The sequence below is a fragment of the Nannobrachium achirus genome (assembly GCF_963921795.1).
Source record: "Nannobrachium achirus genome assembly, chromosome: 21".
Classification (NCBI taxonomy): Eukaryota; Metazoa; Chordata; class Actinopteri; order Myctophiformes; family Myctophidae; genus Nannobrachium; species Nannobrachium achirus.
Genome location: NC_137828.1, coordinates 40,336,187 through 40,354,593, shown reverse-complemented (window position 1 = coordinate 40,354,593; position 18,407 = coordinate 40,336,187). Strand labels below are relative to the sequence as shown.

General features: G+C 44.3%; 1 protein-coding gene across 1 annotated transcript in view; it reads left to right on the top strand.

The window, feature by feature from the left end:
- Positions 1-18,407, top strand: part of cacnb2a (calcium channel, voltage-dependent, beta 2a) — a gene marked incomplete at both ends in the record, with an annotated part of 130,079 nt that overhangs the window by 77,778 nt on the left and 33,894 nt on the right. Inside the window, 2 exons of the mRNA XM_080752027.1 lie at positions 7,632-7,751; positions 17,767-17,889. Coding sequence (XP_080608153.1) covers positions 7,632-7,751; positions 17,767-17,889 — 243 coding nt within the window. The remainder of the gene's footprint in view (positions 1-7,631; positions 7,752-17,766; positions 17,890-18,407) is intronic.

The window sequence follows — 18,407 nt, the reverse complement described above, 5'->3', positions numbered from 1 at the left end:
AGAAGGAGAGGTGTGTGTGCAACTGATTTAAGGACTGACAAATATATCAAGAAAAACTCAGCGTGGGCGTATCTTCTTGAGCATGAGTGGGAGGGGAATCGTATCTACTGACACGACACACAACACACACACACGCACACGCACATGCACACACCGTGTGTAAATGTGCCAGTGAGGACAAGTAAATAAGCGCACAATGCCAGCCAGGCTGCAATCACAGCAGAGAGCTATGAGCAGATGGAAGAACTATGAGGGGTGACTGAAAAAAGAGAGAAAACAAGAGGAGAAGAGAGAGAGAGGGAGGGAGGAGGTGGAGGAGGAGAGGGGGTGTGGGTAGAGAGAGAGAGGTAGGCTGAGAGAGAGAGAGAGAGAGAGAGAGAGAGAGAGAGAGAGAGAGTCAGAGGTATAGCAGAGGGGGGAGGCTGTGAAGGAGAGAGTGCAGGACATGCACAGCACAGACAGGCGTGCAAAGACACACAGCAAGCATTGCAGCGCTTGGCAACAGCAGCACCTGAGAAACAAGCTCTAGCAGCAGCAGCCAAGCAACCACCACAGCTCGATTCACGTCAACGGCAACAGAAGCAAGCAGCTGTTGGATGCATACAGAGAAGCTGCTGCCAAAGCCGCTGCCGCCGCCACCAGTACCACCGCCAGACAGACAGACAGACAGACAGACAGACAGACAGACAAGACGACAACAACAAGCCACACGCACCACACGCACGCCTTGTCCGTTTCCCTCTCCTGTGGAGGAGGCTCATCGCATCATCATCATCATGGCAGCAGAGGAGCCGTGGTACCACATGGCAGGGATGATGCGGCAGGAGGAGTGAGGCTGGGTGTGGGGGCTGCTGGAGCCGAAGCGTGAGCCGCTAAGGGAAGGAGAAATTAACAGCCAGTGAGGTGGACACCTGCAGGCTGCCGTGACCGCCTCACCACTGCCCCTGCAGGCTGATCCACCACACCAGCTCCAGAGCAGACGGAGGAGCGAGCGAGTGAGCGGGCTGCTGAGTCTGTGCACGTGGTAGCAGAGAGCTCCTGTGGATTCCCTGTCGTCTTCAGCAGCAGCAGAAGCAGCATCATCAGTAGACGTGGATCTGTGTAGGGTAGTAACGACCGAGCTAGCTGTACTGTAGCTGCGGTAGTAGTACCAGGACACAAAGCTCAAGACCTGTTTGTTTGTTTGTTTGTTATGGTGTCATTTGTGGCGCTGGTGCGTCAGGATACCTGCTGGCCATGTTTAGCCATAATAGGTTCAAATGCACCTGTAGCTGTTGAACTTTGCATTCCAGTTTAGCTGTAATAGCAGTTCGTTGTAGCAGTTTTAACAGTTGTAGTAGCCTAGTTGTAGCTGTAGTGGTTGTAATAGTTGCCGTAGCAATAGTACAAGTAATAGTTGTAGTAGTAGAATAGCAGTGTTGGTTGTAATAGTGGAAGTAGCGAAACACTCAATGACCATACATGAAGCTAGTTAGCATTTGTTTTTAGGTTTTTTAGAACCTTTTTTTCTTGACTGATTATATTGCTTCTAGATAGATATTAATTTGCATTTGTTATATTGCTGTTGATGTACTGACATATTATCTTGTTTATTATTGTGATGTTTTATCTGCTTATTGTAAGTCGCTTTGGATTAAAAGCGTCTGCTAAATGCCTAAACTGTAGACTGTAAACTGTAGCAGCAGTATCACTTGCAGCAGCCTAGTATTGGTAATAGTTGTACTGTAGTAGTTGTAGTAGCAATGGTACTAGTAATGGTAGTACAATAGCAGTTGTGGAAGTGTATTAGCTCAGTAGTCGTAGTTGTACTAGTTGTACTGGTAGTAATAGTTGTAGTGGGGTGGGGGTGGGTGGGTTCTGGTGGGCAGGGGCTCAGGAGGACAGACCACTGTATGACCAGTGTGGCCGATGAAGGCCACCTGGATCCGACTACTGAAACGAAACAAGGGAGGTCGCGTCAAGAACTCTGATGCCTGTGATGTAAGCAGACCCTTTAAGTATGTTTACATCCACGTCTGTGTGTGTGTGTGTGTGTGTGTGTGTGTGTGTGTGTGTGTGTGTTTTCTCATAGCACTGACAGCCAGAGAGAGAGAGAGAGAGAGAGAGAGAGAGAGAGAGTTGTGTGTGTGTGTGTGCGTGCGTGCGTGCGTGCGTGCGTGCGTGCGTGCGTGCGTGCGCATGTGCGTTTGTGGAGAGAGAGAGATGCATGCTTTTGTGTTTATAACTACAGTAAAGTGCATGCATGTACCGGTATACTCTATACTGTGCGTTTGTTTATGTGTGTGTTCAAGTTGCATGCATCTGAGTGTATGTGTATGTATACTGTACAGGTATGACTGTGTGCGTGCGTGCGTGCGTGCGTGCGTGCGTGCGTGCGTGCGTGCGTGCGTGCGTGCGTGCGTGTGTGTGTGTGAGAGAGAGTATTTCTCCGTCCATACAGTGCAGTCCATCAATCAGTGCCTGGCTGGGGTCAGGGTGGTACAGTGTGGTGGTTTATTGACAGTGATGATGGGCAGTGTAGTGCGTTATCATTCATGTCTGTCAGCTTCTGGGCAGGTCTTTCATACAGTACGTACAGTAGCCAATCACCTCCCTCTGCTCTGACCCACTGGACTCGTGTCCTCCAACGCACTCCATGTCTCCCAAACGGTGGGTCGGGACCCACTTGTGGGTCGTGAATGAAAACCCTGTTATTCTCTTGTTTCCTAAATCTTATCGTTATTTTAAAAGATTTTCTAAAGATATCCACAGAAATTCACACATTTTCATGAGTTGAAATTATTATATATACATTCTTTAATAAAGGATTATCAAATATATTATTAGAAAACAAATGTTTTAAGAAGTAGTGAAAATAGCAGATATTATGCGAGCTCGCAATGCGGCCCAAAGCAACACAGATCTGCTATTTTCACTAGTTTGGGTCCCTGGATTTGGGAACCACTGCTCCAGTTGGCCTCATTTGACCTGACATTGATGAAATCATGCCAACCAACTGTGGCTACATTAATAAGTATTTGGCCGGGGATGGGACGATACACGATATTATCGTTTATCGTGATAAATAATACTCACGATAATCGTATCGTGGAGATTTAATTTATCGTGATATCGTGCACTGGGAGCAATTCACCTTTTATTTGCTGAGCTGCTTATCCGGTACCACTTAAACCTCTAGAATTGATCAAAGCTACTTATAATAAATTATACGAACTTGATACAGTCTTTTTTTCACACTCTATGAAATGTCTTTGCCAAAAAATACCCGATCTATAAGCTCACAACGCGTCGTGTTGCGATGCATTGTGAGCTTGTAGATCAGCTATTTTTTGGCGAATGTTACACCCCAGGATAATGGATTTTGATTATTGCGATAATATCGTAAATCGCGATTTCTTTTGTCACAATAATCGTGATATGAAATGTTCATATCGTCTCATCCCTACTGAAAATATGTTTAGCCAGGGACCCCCTCCATACAAAGTTTGTATTGTAAATAGCAGATCACATTGTCACAACGCACAACACTGCAAGGCTTTGTGACCTTTTTTGGGTGTTTTCAAACAGCATAAAATAGGGTTAAAGTGTTTGAACTGATTTTGATGCTACAGTGTATTAACATTTTTTGTTAGGGACCCCTTGGAATCCCCCAATGACCCCTGTGGGTCCCTGGACACTTTGAGATCCACTAAGGGGGCGGTAGTAGCTCAGGAGGTAGAGTGCTTGTCTTGGAATCCAAAGGTTCCAGGTTCTAGCCACGGCTCCTTTTGGCTGAGTCCAAGTGTCCTTGAGCAAGACTCTGTCTGACTAACTATTGAGCAGGCTGCTGCGTTGCATAGGGATGGGACGATAATCGTTTATCGTTTATCACTCACAATAATCGTATCGTGGAGATTTAAATGTATACTCCGTCATGCACTGGGATCAATTCACCTTTTATTTGCCGAGCTGCATATCTGGACCGGTACCATTTAAACCCTCTATAATTGGGAAAACGGACCTGGAAATAACTTAATTGGTACAGTGAAATTTTCATAGCGTCCCATCCCTAGGCATAGTTTTCTCCGCCAACCGCATGTGTGAATGTGTGTGTGAATGATTTTTGAGCATGGGGGTTTGTATGTTTGAATCCAATGCATACCTAACCTGTTGGTATGTTGCTGGACTTGTTGATGGTGTCCTTGTGTATTATCAAAAAGCATGTTACTAGTATGGAATTTATGATACTGTATAAACTGTAGAATTGCGGTGGGGGAAAGTGAGCGGATGGAAGGAGTATGACTATTAATAGGGTAAAAGGAAGTTGTATAATTTATTTTTATTTTGATCTTGTCTACATAATAATAATAATGACATGGCTAAAATAAGCCATGAAGATGCCAATGTTAAAGTGGTTTAAAGTTTGGAAAAATGTGTTCTCTGTTGTGTCTGTTCCTAAATTGTACAAAGTTAGAATGTAGTCCATTGTACAAATGTGGCCCTCTCCACCACATTTGCACGATATCTCCATTCTATTCCTTTGTACTGTAAAGTTGAAAAGCATAACACAATCTTGCCGCTTGATCTTCCCCAGATTTCTTTTCTGTTTGTTTGTGATTTTAGCGACACCTACTGCACGACGAGTGTCACTTTGTTTTGGGCTTTGCAGCCAAGCGAGAGCGCGGCCGCGGACACAATGCGTTATTCATAAGCCTGATGTGATGAATGCTCCAGCTCCATGGATAGTTAATGAGCTGGCTTTCAAATAAACCTCCAGGTATTTATAGTCGCACTGTACCGCAGGTACAAAGTAGATGAGATCAGACGAACAGAGAGACAGTTAATGAGCTTGGGCTGCCAGACAGCATGTATATATATGGAACACAGGGTTCTTAGATCTGAATAGTTCATTATGATTTATAATAATGCTACAGCAACCTCATCATCATACTTAACGATGGTAATGCAGCCATTGGGAAGAGTTGAGGTTTGATCTTCCACTGTGTGTGTGTGTGTGTGTGTGTGTGTGTGTGTGTGTGTGTGTGTGTGTGTGTGTGTGTGTGTGTGTGTGTGTGTGTGTGTGTGTGTGTGTGTGTGTGTGAGTGCGTGCGTGCGTGCGTGCGTGCGTGCGTGGCTGGGTAATTCTAATCAGGCATGGAGTCAGGGAGGCTATTTTTAACTCAGACACAGCAGAGAGTATAATGGCGCAGTGAGATGAATGAGACACCGGTGTTGGTGTGGAGGCAGAGAGATGCTGCAGGTGAGGACCTGAAGCAAACTACAGTCCCTTCAGTTGTCTGGTTCTCAGAGTAGGCGCGGTCACGATTGAAGGGGATCCTGTTAAAGCCTCACTATGTAACCTTCTTTAAATGGATAAAATGTAATATTGTCCAAACTGTATGGTAGAGCATGTTCATACAATATAACAATTGGGGTGGTTGTATTTTGTCTCTCTGCTCTTCTATTGAGACATTTAGATGGTGTTAAAGTCACCTATACACACAGGATCTGACATGAATACATTGCAGAGTCACTAAATGAATAGGGAAGCTATGGGTTTTTATGGTTAATTAAAATATCCTCTTGTCAAGCTGCTCGTTTTGAGCACACCAAACAAAGGGAATGATATAATCACAGAGATGTGCGTTGATCCTATTGTACACAACTACCGGGATCATGGCGTTGGTACAGTTTAACGACTTAAATGCTATCTACAGTTTGTCTGTTAGTGATACAGTATATCTGGAAATGTCACTAAGTGTGGATGTAAACATAATTACTGTGTGTGTGCTGTGTGTGTGTGTGTGTGTGTGTGTGTGTGTGTGTGTGTGTGTGTGTGTGTGTGTGTGTGCATTACTCGCATTGCAATGTTTTCCCAGCCTGTAATACCAGCATGTGCTATAATTGTGTGTTTAAATTGAGTGTTAAAATTCTATTCATAACAGTGAATGAATGGAGGTCCCGTGAATGAATGGAAGTCCCATGTGTGTGTGTGTGTGTGTGTGTGTGTGTGTGTGTGTGTGTGTGTGTGTGTGTGTGTGTGTGTGTGTGTGTGTGTGTGTGTGTGTGTGTGTGTGTGTGTGTGTGTGTGTGCGTGCGTGTGCGTCCGTGCGTGTGTTGACAGAGATTGGCTGTCGTGCGGCCTTGTCAGGCATAGAAGAAGCGTTAATTATTCAACACGGACCCAATTACTGTAGCTCTTGTGGTTTTGTGAAATGTCCCTTTGGGTGTAGCACTGGCGTGATTTACTGTGTGATTTACTGAAGAAGAGAGCTATTTACAGCACTAAACGAAAGTTATGCTCCATCACATGATGGTGTCGGTGTCGCCTACAAGCTCACAAATGTGTTGCGGATGCGATGAGCTTGTAGGCCTGCTGTTAACTCTGCTTGTTTCTCTGTGTTCAGCGTTCAGTTGACCTAGGATGACTGCGGATTTGTAGAACTGGTTAACCCCTTTAACCCTGGCTGCCCTGTTTTGGGCATGACATTTTACCATAGTTAAAACCTTTAAATAACAGCAGTCCTGCAAGCTCACAGTGCATCGCAGTTTTGTATTTTGAAAATAGGGCTCAAGTGGTTAATACTGTATATATTGTAACATTATGTATGTGTGATGATTGCTGTTCAGTGTTCACACAATGAGCCACTTCTTATTCTAAAATGTACCAGCTCAGTCGCCTTGTGGTTTAGATTGTCCACCCTGTCTGAGTCCCCCGGCCGGGTCATACCCACTATAAAAACGGTACCCTGCTTGGCACTCTGCATCCAAGGGTTGGATTGGGGGTGAGTCCCTGCAACATCGTAGCGTAGCATCATCATGTCCACAGTGATGTTGCCTACTACTACTAGATCAAGCCACCTCACTCTACAGAAACAGAACTACTAACTACTACTAATGCTACAGTCCAGGGTTTAGTATAGAATAGTACTGATCCCACGAGGGAAATTCAGGCACCAGAGGCAGCACAGCAGTTCAGTTACAGATACAGAGTAAGACGGTATTGCACAGTAGTGCAACATCAACTGAAGCCTTCAAAACACAACATGATGATCATTTGATTAATTAAATGGCATAGACCGACATACTTGTGGATACTGATAGCAGCATTTTAGGCAGTATCGGCAGCTTTTCCAATACTGTATTGCATTGGTCTTCAACGTTTTAGGGCCAAAGACCCCTTAGTTGAGAGAGATGAAGCTGGGACCCCCACAACCTTTTCATAGATTCCATAAAGTTTCATTGTTTGACAGCACAGTCATCAGTGTATTTTGGATTCATTTCAATTTGTGTTTTCAGATATTTAACCACTTGAACCGTCAATACTTAAAACTTGACCTTTTACTCTGTACTTAGTCTGCTCTTTTTCCCCAATACATCAAACCTCTTTGCCGAAAATAGCAGATCTACAAGCTCACAACGTGCTGTGAGCTTGTAGATCTGCTATGTTTGGCTACAGTTCTCAGAATATGGACGTTAGGGTTCAAGTTGTTAATATAAAAAGGATTGGAAGTTTTGGAGGACCCATCTGTAGTAACTCTGAGGACCCCCTAGGGGTCCCGGACCCCCTGTTGAAGACCCCTGCTGTATTGGTATATGGGAACTGTTATGTGCGACAGACACTGAGGTGTGGTTGTCTTGTGTCCTGACAGGGTTCGGCCGACTCCTACACCAGCCGTCCATCAGACTCGGATGTGTCCCTGGAGGAGGATAAGGAGGCAGCGCGCAGAGAGGCAGAGCGCCAGGCACAGGCTCAGCTCGACAAGGCCAAGGTACGTACTGGATATCAGTGGTTCTCAACCTTTTCAGGCCACGACCCCCAAAATAATCATATTTTAACTGGGGACCCCCCCAACGCGCGTGCACAAGTGATGCACGGGCCGGCAGGCTGGCTGCTGGTCCGTGTCATCAAGTAGCCTACTGTACCGCAGACAGAGTGCAGAAGCCAGGCAAGTACAGAGCAGACCGTCCACCGATTGGTTGTAATATTGCCATGACAACCAACAACCAACCAACCAAGCCGACTGCCCCTTCGGGCTATGGGATAAGACTCACTGACCAACCAACTACACAGTCTGTGTTTACTTCTTCAAACTTTAAGCGGTTAGTAGCCTGCAGCAGTTTGTTTGTTGTGAATTTTTGTTACATAGGATTATCTACCCGAGTATTATTCCAGTCAAACATGCAGACACCACCAGCACTGTCTGTACAACGGCAATGTGGTGCATTCTCATCAGCTGCTAAACGTGAGTAAATAAACATGTCTTATTCTTATTGGAGGGCTGGATAGGTAAGACATAATGCCTATATTAAAACTATTATATTAAGCCTAAAACGGTTCTGTTATGCCGCCGTGCATTAACCGTGTGAAATATCTCTTGTGAAAAGTCTCTAGGAAATATTGATATTATATTACAGGTCGTTATGACCCAGCAATTGGCTCGCCAGGTGTGCTGAAATGAGCATGATTGACACAGCAGATGGTAATAGAAGATTTGAGAATGGATTAATGAATTTGAAATATCAGTTGTGCAACTATTTTGCATGGTTTAGCTGATGATCTGGTCATCAAATTAATGGTTGAGAATGAGAACCACTGGTCTATATCAAGACTATTTCTGCCGCCGCGCAGACCCGTTTTAACCCACCGAAAACGTCACGCGATGCACGTGCACATTGACACGCGTGCACGTGCGTGCGTCGGTGCGTGCCCACACTTCCAAATTTAGCACTGCAACACTGGCCACATTTGAATTTTTCTGTCATGTTCTGTCGAAGGAAATTAATAAAAAAAAAAGATTGGATTTCATCTCCGCACTGTGAAGAAGAGAGTATTTACTGTTTTGTTAGAAGATGTCTGACCCAGGACGGTCTCCTGTGTGCTCCAAGTGTGACAGGGCAACAACGGACCATGTCCCAACCTGATAGCCTGCTGTCCCCAGTTCATGTGTTAAAGAGGCTTTAGTAATGATGATCAGTGGACCTAAGAGAGAAAGCACACGCTCACTATTAATCAGAGCAAGGGCTCAATGACTCTGGCCTCGCTCTGCCCTGCATGCCCTGGGCCCTGATTAGTAGCAAATAAACAAATGAACACAGCCTTGTGCAACAGGCTGTGGTGGAAAAAGTACTCACATTTCTTACTTAAGTAAAAATATCAATACTGCAATATCGAATTACTCTGTTACAAGTACAAGTAGGAATTCAAAATGTACTTGAGCAAAAGAATGGACGTTCTGGAATCAAAAGTACAAGTACCTAAAGTAAAACATGTTTAAAAATAACAGATCTACAAACTCGCAACGTGTCACATTGTGAGCTTGTAGATTGGCTATTTTCAAATAGCCACGGTATAAAATAGGGTTAATGTGTGTTTTGTAATATTATAATTTATATCTGCAAAGTAACTAGTAATTGTTTTCAAATAAATGTAGTGGAGTAAAAGTACAATATTTGGATCCAAGATGTAGTGGAGTAGAAGTAAAAGTATTAGACATTGGAAATACTCAGGTAAAGTACAAATACCTGTTGTACAGTACTTAAGTAAATGTACTTAGTTACTTTACACCACTGGCAACAGGCAGAGCAATCAGAGCAAAACACAGTAAGTCAAATTTGACTGGCTCTGTTATGATTCATGCCTCTCATCTGTGACATTGTTCTATTGTCGTTGGTGGTTCCAGGCTTATGGGATGGTTCACGGTGATCTATTTATGGTAGCATCTTGACAAATGGTTTTCTTGACTCTTCCTGGAGTGCTTACACTTTCGTAACTAGCTCACCCTCTAGCTGTACGCTCAGATATTCTAGCTATTCAGCCAGAACTTTTTTTGTGTGTGGCTTTTCTGCCTTTATTAGTAGAGAAGAGAAGGAAACGGAGAGAGAGAGACCGGGAGTGAGTGATACGCAGCAAAGACAGTCAGGCTCTGGAATCAAACCCGCAACTCACTACGGCCTACATGTGGCATGCGCCCTAACTGCTAGGGCTAGGCCAACAGCACCCCCAGCAGCATTTTTAGCAGGTGTTACTGTTTACTCCTTGTATTGCAACTTGCAGTACTCCTCCAGTAGAGATAGATTGTCCCAGGTGCACTGTGTTGCTATATCCCAGAAGTGGACCTCTCTCCTGCTCAGTAATTAAAAAGATAACTTGGCTGTAGCGCTGCAGATAACCTGGCATGGATCACCCTGGCATGGCATTTAGCGTGATAGACGAGCGGTACAAAATAACTTCCCAGTGGTCTAGCCGCCAGAGAGAAGCGGAGCGGGCTGGGGGTCAGGGGAATTGTACACACCCTCTGACGGCAATGCTTTATGGGTGGCAGTTCGCCGCGACCCACCTCACCCATACAGCGCTGATATACTGGCACCAAGTTACACTCAAACATGTTCTCTGTGCACCGGGTCATATCACTAATGGAGGGCTATACAGTACTCATGCTGATGTAAGCTCCAGATGTAATGTAAGTTGATGCCCAGTGCAGTTGGTGAACACGTCTTATTGTGCAGAAAATAAACGTTATTGATTGTACATTACAGTCTTGTAGGGAAGTTTTTATGCTATTTTATACTTTAGCTATTTAGAAAATAGCAGATCTATAAGCTTGTGTGGCGTGTTGTGAGCTTTTAGATCAGCTACTTTTGAATGTACATAACATTATATAGGCTTAAGTGGTTCATGTTTGCCGAATCCAGAGCCAATACGTTTTTAATTTAATGACATGGCCGTGGAAATAATGACACCATGTTGAAAGTGATAAAAATCTGCCTGTGGGTTACTGTAATGGGGAGGTGGAGGGATCACTGACAACCTGCAGAAGAGGTGCTGTGAGGTGACCTATGCTGCTGAGCATGTAGTATAAAGAATGAGTGGCTAGATTGAGGGCGTATATGTGTTAGGGAATGAGATTGGTGGGTGATTGAGCTTGGGGTACAACAGACTGACTGCCAGCACTATCGCGCCGCTCAATTTTATTTTCCCCATGTCCTGAAAAGTACACAGTAACTTGTGGACTGTGCTGTGCTGTGCTGTGCTGTGTGCTGTGCTGTGCTGTGCTGTGCTGTGCTGTGCTGTGCTGTGCTGTGATGGACCAAAAGCAAACCGTAGGTCGTTTTTCCCAGAGTCTCGGTAGATAAACAGGAAAGGACTCTATGGTGCGAGGCCTTCACATTCTTCTGTAGCATGTCTTCAACAGGGGGTCCGGGATCCCTAGGGGGTCCTCAGAGTTACTAAAGGGGGGCTGCCAAATCGTTGTGATAGGATCATTCTTTTAAATTAATAACTTGAACCTTCGCATCCTTATTCTGAGGAGAACTTTGACAAAAATAGCAGATCTACAAGCTCTCAACGCCTTGCGCTGCGAGGCGTTGAGAGCTTGTAGAACGGCTATTTTGGGCAAATAGGTTTTGTGTAGAGGTAAAAAAGAGCAGACAAAGTACAGAGTGAAAGGTCAAGTTAACTAAAAACACGAATCCAACATAGACTGATGACAGTGCTGTCAAACAAGGCTGAATCTATCTATCAAATAAATTAAAATCTGCATCACACATTTATACAATACAAATATACATCCCATATTCAAATTGCCTAAAGGTTGGGCAGGCGGTGGGTATCACAAATGTAACATCCGGTGTTGCAAGGCGCACCGTATCTCCGATCCGCACCAAACTTGGCACACTGTGGGAGCGTGTCGATATTGCGACACATAGCAACTGTTCAACGGTTCATTCTTTCGAGACGGGTGAACGTTAACCTGGTGAAAAGCTAACCTGCCAACGTGGGTGAGTAGTTATCCTGCCGACGTGGGTGAATGTTAACCTCTATGCCTAAACCTAACCCAAACATTAACCCTAACCTCAGTAACCGTGACGCGGGTGAGTAGCTAACCTGCCGACTCCCTCAGTCGAAATGATGGGACGTAGAAATATCGAGATTTCCCCAACACTGTTCAGTGCCATGAGAATATCACAGGGACCATATTTGGCACCCAGGGGCAACTACCCAATGGCCCCTGGGTGCCAACGGTGCACTGTTGCTCCGTTCCACACCAAACTTGATACACAAACACTATTCAGGAGTCTGCCATGAAAATAGCAAAAAAAAAAGAAAAAAAGAAAAACAAGAACATAAATTGCACTCATATGGGGCACTACAGCAGCAGTATCTAACACTTTTAATGGCCATAACTCATTGCTCTGATCGGCACAATATAGGGCTGGATTAGAATAATCTAGTTTTTCATAAATTGCAAAAGGGAGGAGCTGTGAGCTTGTAGATTGCCTAGTTTTGCTAAATGACATGCACCAATACATCAGCTTAAGTGGTTACATGTTTTTGAAGTACAGATCCAATATCTGTTCCATTTTTTGTTATGCATATTAAGCAGCGGAAACTCCGGAAAGTGTTAATTGAACTTGAACCGGACAATTTATTTTGTTCATGTTCAATTAACACTGTGTAGACACAAGGGCCCTTGCACATGCCCAGAATGCTAAACTCACCACTGGATTGATGAAGATTATGAGGGCGTTTGCGGCACATATAAAAGTCAATTTTACAAGCTCCCTGTGCACCCCAAGGCTAGAGCACAGAGCTAGCTAGCTAGCTACAAGCCTGCAGAGAATGCATTTGGAATCGATTCTTGTTGAAAATTCAAGGTGAAACAATATAAGCAGATCTTTGATTTACGGCAGCAGAAGGTCCTGCGCATGCTGTAAAATGCGGAAAGGCTGCGAGCGCTGTATGTTATGGCAAATGAGCAACCGTGAGGGGCCAGCACTGGCAGTGTACACAGAGAGGAGAGGATGAAATATGCATGGTGTGATGAGATGTACTGTAGCCAGGGGTGTCTGCATGGTGGTGTTAATTGGCCATGGACCACAGCGCTGCCCTACAGGGTTCCCAGTTACAGATCAGAGTCCTCTGGAGTCTGTAAAAGAGCCCGTATACTTGGCAGCACGTCGGCACAGTGCACCGAAAACAGCAGATCTCAAAGATCAGCTGTTTGAGGTGAGCGGGCGATTAGCGATGGGAGACGATATGAAAATTACATGTCCCGATTATTGTGGCAAAAATAATTGCAATTAACGATATTATTGTGATAATCAACATAATGCGATACAATTATTTTGAGAGTTTTTTTTTTATCACGATAAACGATATTAAGGATTATTGTCCCATCCCTAGCTGCGATGCATTGTGAGCTTGTAGATTGTCTATTTTCAGCATGCGACTCTGGCACACAACCAACTATATATCAAGCATTATCTCTATACCTCATGTCTTTTCCATATCTCTCTCTCTCTCTCTCTCTCTCTCTCTCTCTCTCTCTCTCTCTCTCTCACGCGGTCTGTCCTTGGCGTCCCTCAACCCTTTGCATGGTACATCTTGCTCTCCTCTCCTGTTGTTCTCTTTCATCTCGTTCCATTTTCTCGTTCCCATTTCCTCCTCCTAGCTTTGGCTCTGCTGCTCTGCCCCCCCACCCCCTCCACCTCCACGTCAACCTACCTCCCTCACTGCGGTCAATACAGCATACCTAATGAAGGGCCTGTGTGTTACGTAAGAAGAGAGGACGAGGAACATTAGGTCTGCATGGTGGTCAGGAGAAGAGGAGATGTGTTAGAGTGCTGGGGCAATTATGTACGAACCCTCCTGTTACCTGTGATACATGGTGGTTGTGTGTGTGTGTGTGTGTGTGTGTGTGTGTGTGTGTGTGTATGCACGGGTGCGAGCACGCGTGAGTGCACCATGGCGGATCTGTAAGATGCCATTAGGCCACTACAGAAAGGCCTCGGTGTGCCAGCACCCTTAATTGATTGACGCGAGAGTGGAAACAGCTGAGAGGAAAAGGAAAAGGCAGCGGTCCATGAGACAGGCTGTCCGTCTCCCCTGGGAGAGAGGGCATACATACGCACAGTGGAAGAGAGAGCATACATACTGCACATCGTCACTGTCGGCCAGAAACCTCGTATCTCCAAGTTTCAAATGTGTATGTTTTTTCGTTAAGTAAATCCCTTACTTAATGAAGACTGTCACACAAAACTAGTGAAAATAGCAGATCTACAAGCACACAACGCCTCGCGGTGCGAGGTGTTGTGTGCTTGTAGATCAGCTATTTTCACTATTTTAAATCATTTTTAAAATGATAACTACAAAACGGACGGTTTTGGACATACAAGGTTTCCGTCCAACAACAACGACATACACACAGTGGGAGAGAGAGCATACAGTACAGTACATACTGCACATACACACAGTGCAACGTCCTAATGGATCCATCCGGCTACCTTTGCCTTTCAACCATGTGGGCTCACAGTGCAAGCGCCAAGGACACTCTGTCCTCTGTCTGCCATCATGTTAGTGCCAGCGCTGTTCACACACACACACAGTCACACACACACTGATAACGGGTTGACGCACGGCACGTGCAAACAACACAGGGCCAGCTCATTCTACCCGTTGTAATGATGATACAGTTGTACTACTGACACTTATGTAAAAGTACAATCTTCTTTTGTCAGGTAAAAAAAGGGGCTGCCCTGGTGGCTGAGCAGGCTGCGGGTTAGTGCATAGTTAGTCTTGCGTAGCCAGACAACTATTCCACAATCTCCAAATGCTATATAGAGTCTGGAACTACAGCTCCCGATAGACGAGTAACGGAAGTAGTCACTGCTGCACTGAACTGTATAGTCCCATTGGAAACATAACAGAAGCACACTAGCATTCAAGGGGCATATTCTTGAATATAAACGCCACAAAACTATGTTTTAGTGATGAGTCATCACTTTTCACAGTTTTGTGGGCATTTTGTGGGGCCATTTATAGCCCAAGGAATGTTTTTTGTGCAAAACAAATGCTTGCAATGGATTCAGAATCATGACAAACCCCTAGTTAGACCCCTCACATCCTACTTAAAGCAGATGTATTTTTCCTCCTGTAGTATAGTGTATAGAAAGTCAATGGGAGCCCAACTTGATTTGGCTGCTGTGACGACCCCGAAGGTCGCCGACTCGGCCACCCTAGCCAAATCATTAGAGCATGCCCTGGGCTACATCTGGGCAAAACTTTGAAAAGGGCGAAAAACAGCATTTCAAAGCTATACAACTTACACAACCAAACAGTGTCAAAGGCCACAGTGAAAAAAAAATAGTCTACAATAAAGACTTAAAGGCCGCTAGTGAAAGAGCAGAGCGAATATGGAGGGGCAGGGTGTTCCAGAGTCTAGGGTCAGCCGCTGCAAAGGACCTCTGGTCTTACAACTAAATTTAGTTATGAGCTCAGTCAAGACAGTGACTGTTCAGCTGACCTCAGGGCTCTGGCTGGGATGTACAGTACAGCTTTATGAGTATACTATACTTCTGCTAAATTCTGGTACTTCCGTTTTGACACTCACCCAGCTAGATCTTGCCCAGCGTGGCATTTATTTACCCGTCCTACTGTATAAATATATTAGGAGGAGCAGTGAGCGCTATTAGTACAGTGCTCTGGGAGCAGTTAGGGGTTAAGTGCTCTGCTCGGGGACACTTTGACAAAAAGAACGGAGGCCGAACCAGGGACCTTGTTATTCCCAGGCGACCCCTCTAAACCCCCTGCCCACTTCAGGCTGCAGTAAGATTACTCTGAGCTGGGTATTTGGCGTGGCCGTTCAGTCCACCCAGTTTCAGACTTTGTGCACTTTTTTTAAAGGGATAATCTGGTATAGGATGTGTTCATTTTCACTAACCAGTGGAGCCAGAAGCATTTCATGTCATTTTTATAGAGACGTCTATTGGATATTTTTAGAAGCAGCGAGGATCTATTTCAGATTGCGCTTTGGTTTGTAAGGTTTTTTCGCCCCCTCGCTGGACCTATTAGTGCCAGAGTATTCACACAGTAGGCCACAGAAGTTCCTCCACTCAGTTTCACATTTTTGTTTTATTCTTATTAATTATTTAATTCTATAATGGATTCCAATGGGTCTCTCATCGGGCTGAAAGCTTGCCAAATTTAGAGTTTATGAATTATGTTGGAGAGTATATGACGTAGACGACTGATGTCATAGATGACAGACATCACAAGCTGGCCTCATGAAGTGATCATACACGCTAAATTGTGGTAAAGTAACTAAGTACATTTACTCAATCAAGTACTGTAGTTTTACTGGAGTATTTCCAATTTTCAATACCTTTACTTCTACTCCACTACATCTCAGAGGCATTGTACTTTTTACTACACTAGAATTATTTGAAAACTTTTGGTACTCGTTACTTTGTAGATTTGAAATATTATTACAAAACATATATTAACCTATTTAAACTTTGGCTATTTGAAAATAGCTGATCTACAAGTTCACAACGCATCGCGATATGACATGTTGTTGAACTTGTAGATCTGCTATTTTCAAAGGATTTTCATACATTTCAAAACCTGTGAAATGGGACCTTCTACAGACATATTGAGGACTTTTACTTTTGGTACTTTAAGTAGGCCTACATTTTGATGCCAATACTTCTGTACTTTTACTCTCTAGCACTTTTTGAACATTGGACTTTTACTTGTAACAGAAATGTGTACATGGTGTTATTGACATTTTTACTAAAAGTAAAAATGTTTAGTACCACAGGATTTTCTGTTTGCTGTTTCGTGATCCAAATATGTATGTTGCCTTCGTGCCTACGACGCATTTAAGAAGCCGGATCGATCAGCAACATAGAGTCGTTCCGTGAACGGACAGGGAAAACATTTCATTAGGTTTATGTATTATCTAAATGGACTGACTGCCGTTTCCCAGAGGAGGAAGGTCACAGATGACTTGATAGGAAAGACCAATATTGATCCGGGCCATTGTAAAGATCCTAGACCAGATTTATGAACCATTTACAGTGAGTGCCGTTTCCCGTCGTTAACTCGCGAGTATACACAATGTACGGAAAGTAAAACTATAGTAAAAAAAAAAAAAGAATCCTGTCTGGTTTTACTGGTGTGGCTCTGCATGACTGGCCAATGGCCATTTAGCGCCCAATCGGAGTCATAGATCATGTCACATTATCCTGTCGTGACATATTCAGTGTTTTAAGCCCATATAACGGGAGTCACTGTGCATGGGCATCATTCATAGAGAGATAGGCCGTGTCGCAATTTGCAAGTGCGACACGAGTCACACTTGCAAATTAACTCCATCCTTGTCCCTTTTATGCCCATATATGGAGATCCCTGTCCCGGTGTCATCAATATTAAGCGCATATCTGGGAATGCCCATATTTGGCAATACCCATATATGGACGCTCCATATATGGCCAAGACAGAATTCATTTGCAAATCAAGACAAACATCACTTGGATCTCCATATATGAAGATCACAACACTGACCTCATCAAACCCTGGATATCCATACATGGAGACGACTGGATCATCACCTAGATCTCCATATATGGAGCTGGTCAATACCTCTACATCTGACCTCACGGACTCCATATATGAATATAGCTGACCTGTTCTGACATCACAGTGATGACTCTACCAGCTCAGCAGAAGGGTATACATGCCAAAGCAGCCATGTGCACGCACCATGTTCGCAACCTTGCCCTTTAGGGAGAGGTCGCTTCTCACCCTCAGGGCATCTAATTTACTGGTGTTAATTGTTTAGGAATCAGTGCTAGTGTGGGGGGCTCCATTCATAATGTTTCACAAATCCCACATTAGGACTTTATTTTCTTATTTTACTTGAATCCATTCTACTAGATTCAGATGCTATTAAAACATTGTACACAGCAAAAGCCTAATGTTTTTCCATCTCTTCTTCCTTCCAGACTAAACCAGTTGCGTTTGCCGTCCGCACAAACGTCAACTACAGCGCCAGTCATGACGATGACGTCCCTGTTCCGGGTATGGCCGTCTCCTTTGAGGCTAAAGACTTCCTCCACGTCAAAGAGGTGAGAAGAGGTCATTCGGCGACTTTGGCTGTGTTGATATTTGTGGATTGGGATTGCTTTGGGGTATTTTCTGTCAGTGTATTTTTGAATACAGAATATAGTACGATTACAAACATGACAACGATATTGGAGTGTGTGTGTGTGTGTGTGTGTGTGTGTGTGTGTGTGTGTGTGTGTGCGTGTGCGTGTGCGTGTGCGTGTGCGTGTGCGTGTGCGCGCACGTGTGCATGTGTGTAATGGCCTGCACCTTATAAAAGGAGGCTTATAAATACCAACCACTCCTACCGGTATATACCAACTCAGAGCTGGTCTATAGGTTCCAACTATTTGTTTTTAGATTTGGCAGCCTAGGACATACAGGTACCCACTCCACAGACTGGTTGTTAGAGGGTTTCAACAACTTGGGGTGCCCCAAAAGGAGGCAAAAAGGCCAGCAAAGTATTGTGCTGTCTCTGCTACAATTGGCAGCCGCCACATATGGCAGAGACGCTGTTACTTATACATGAGTGACGTGCTTA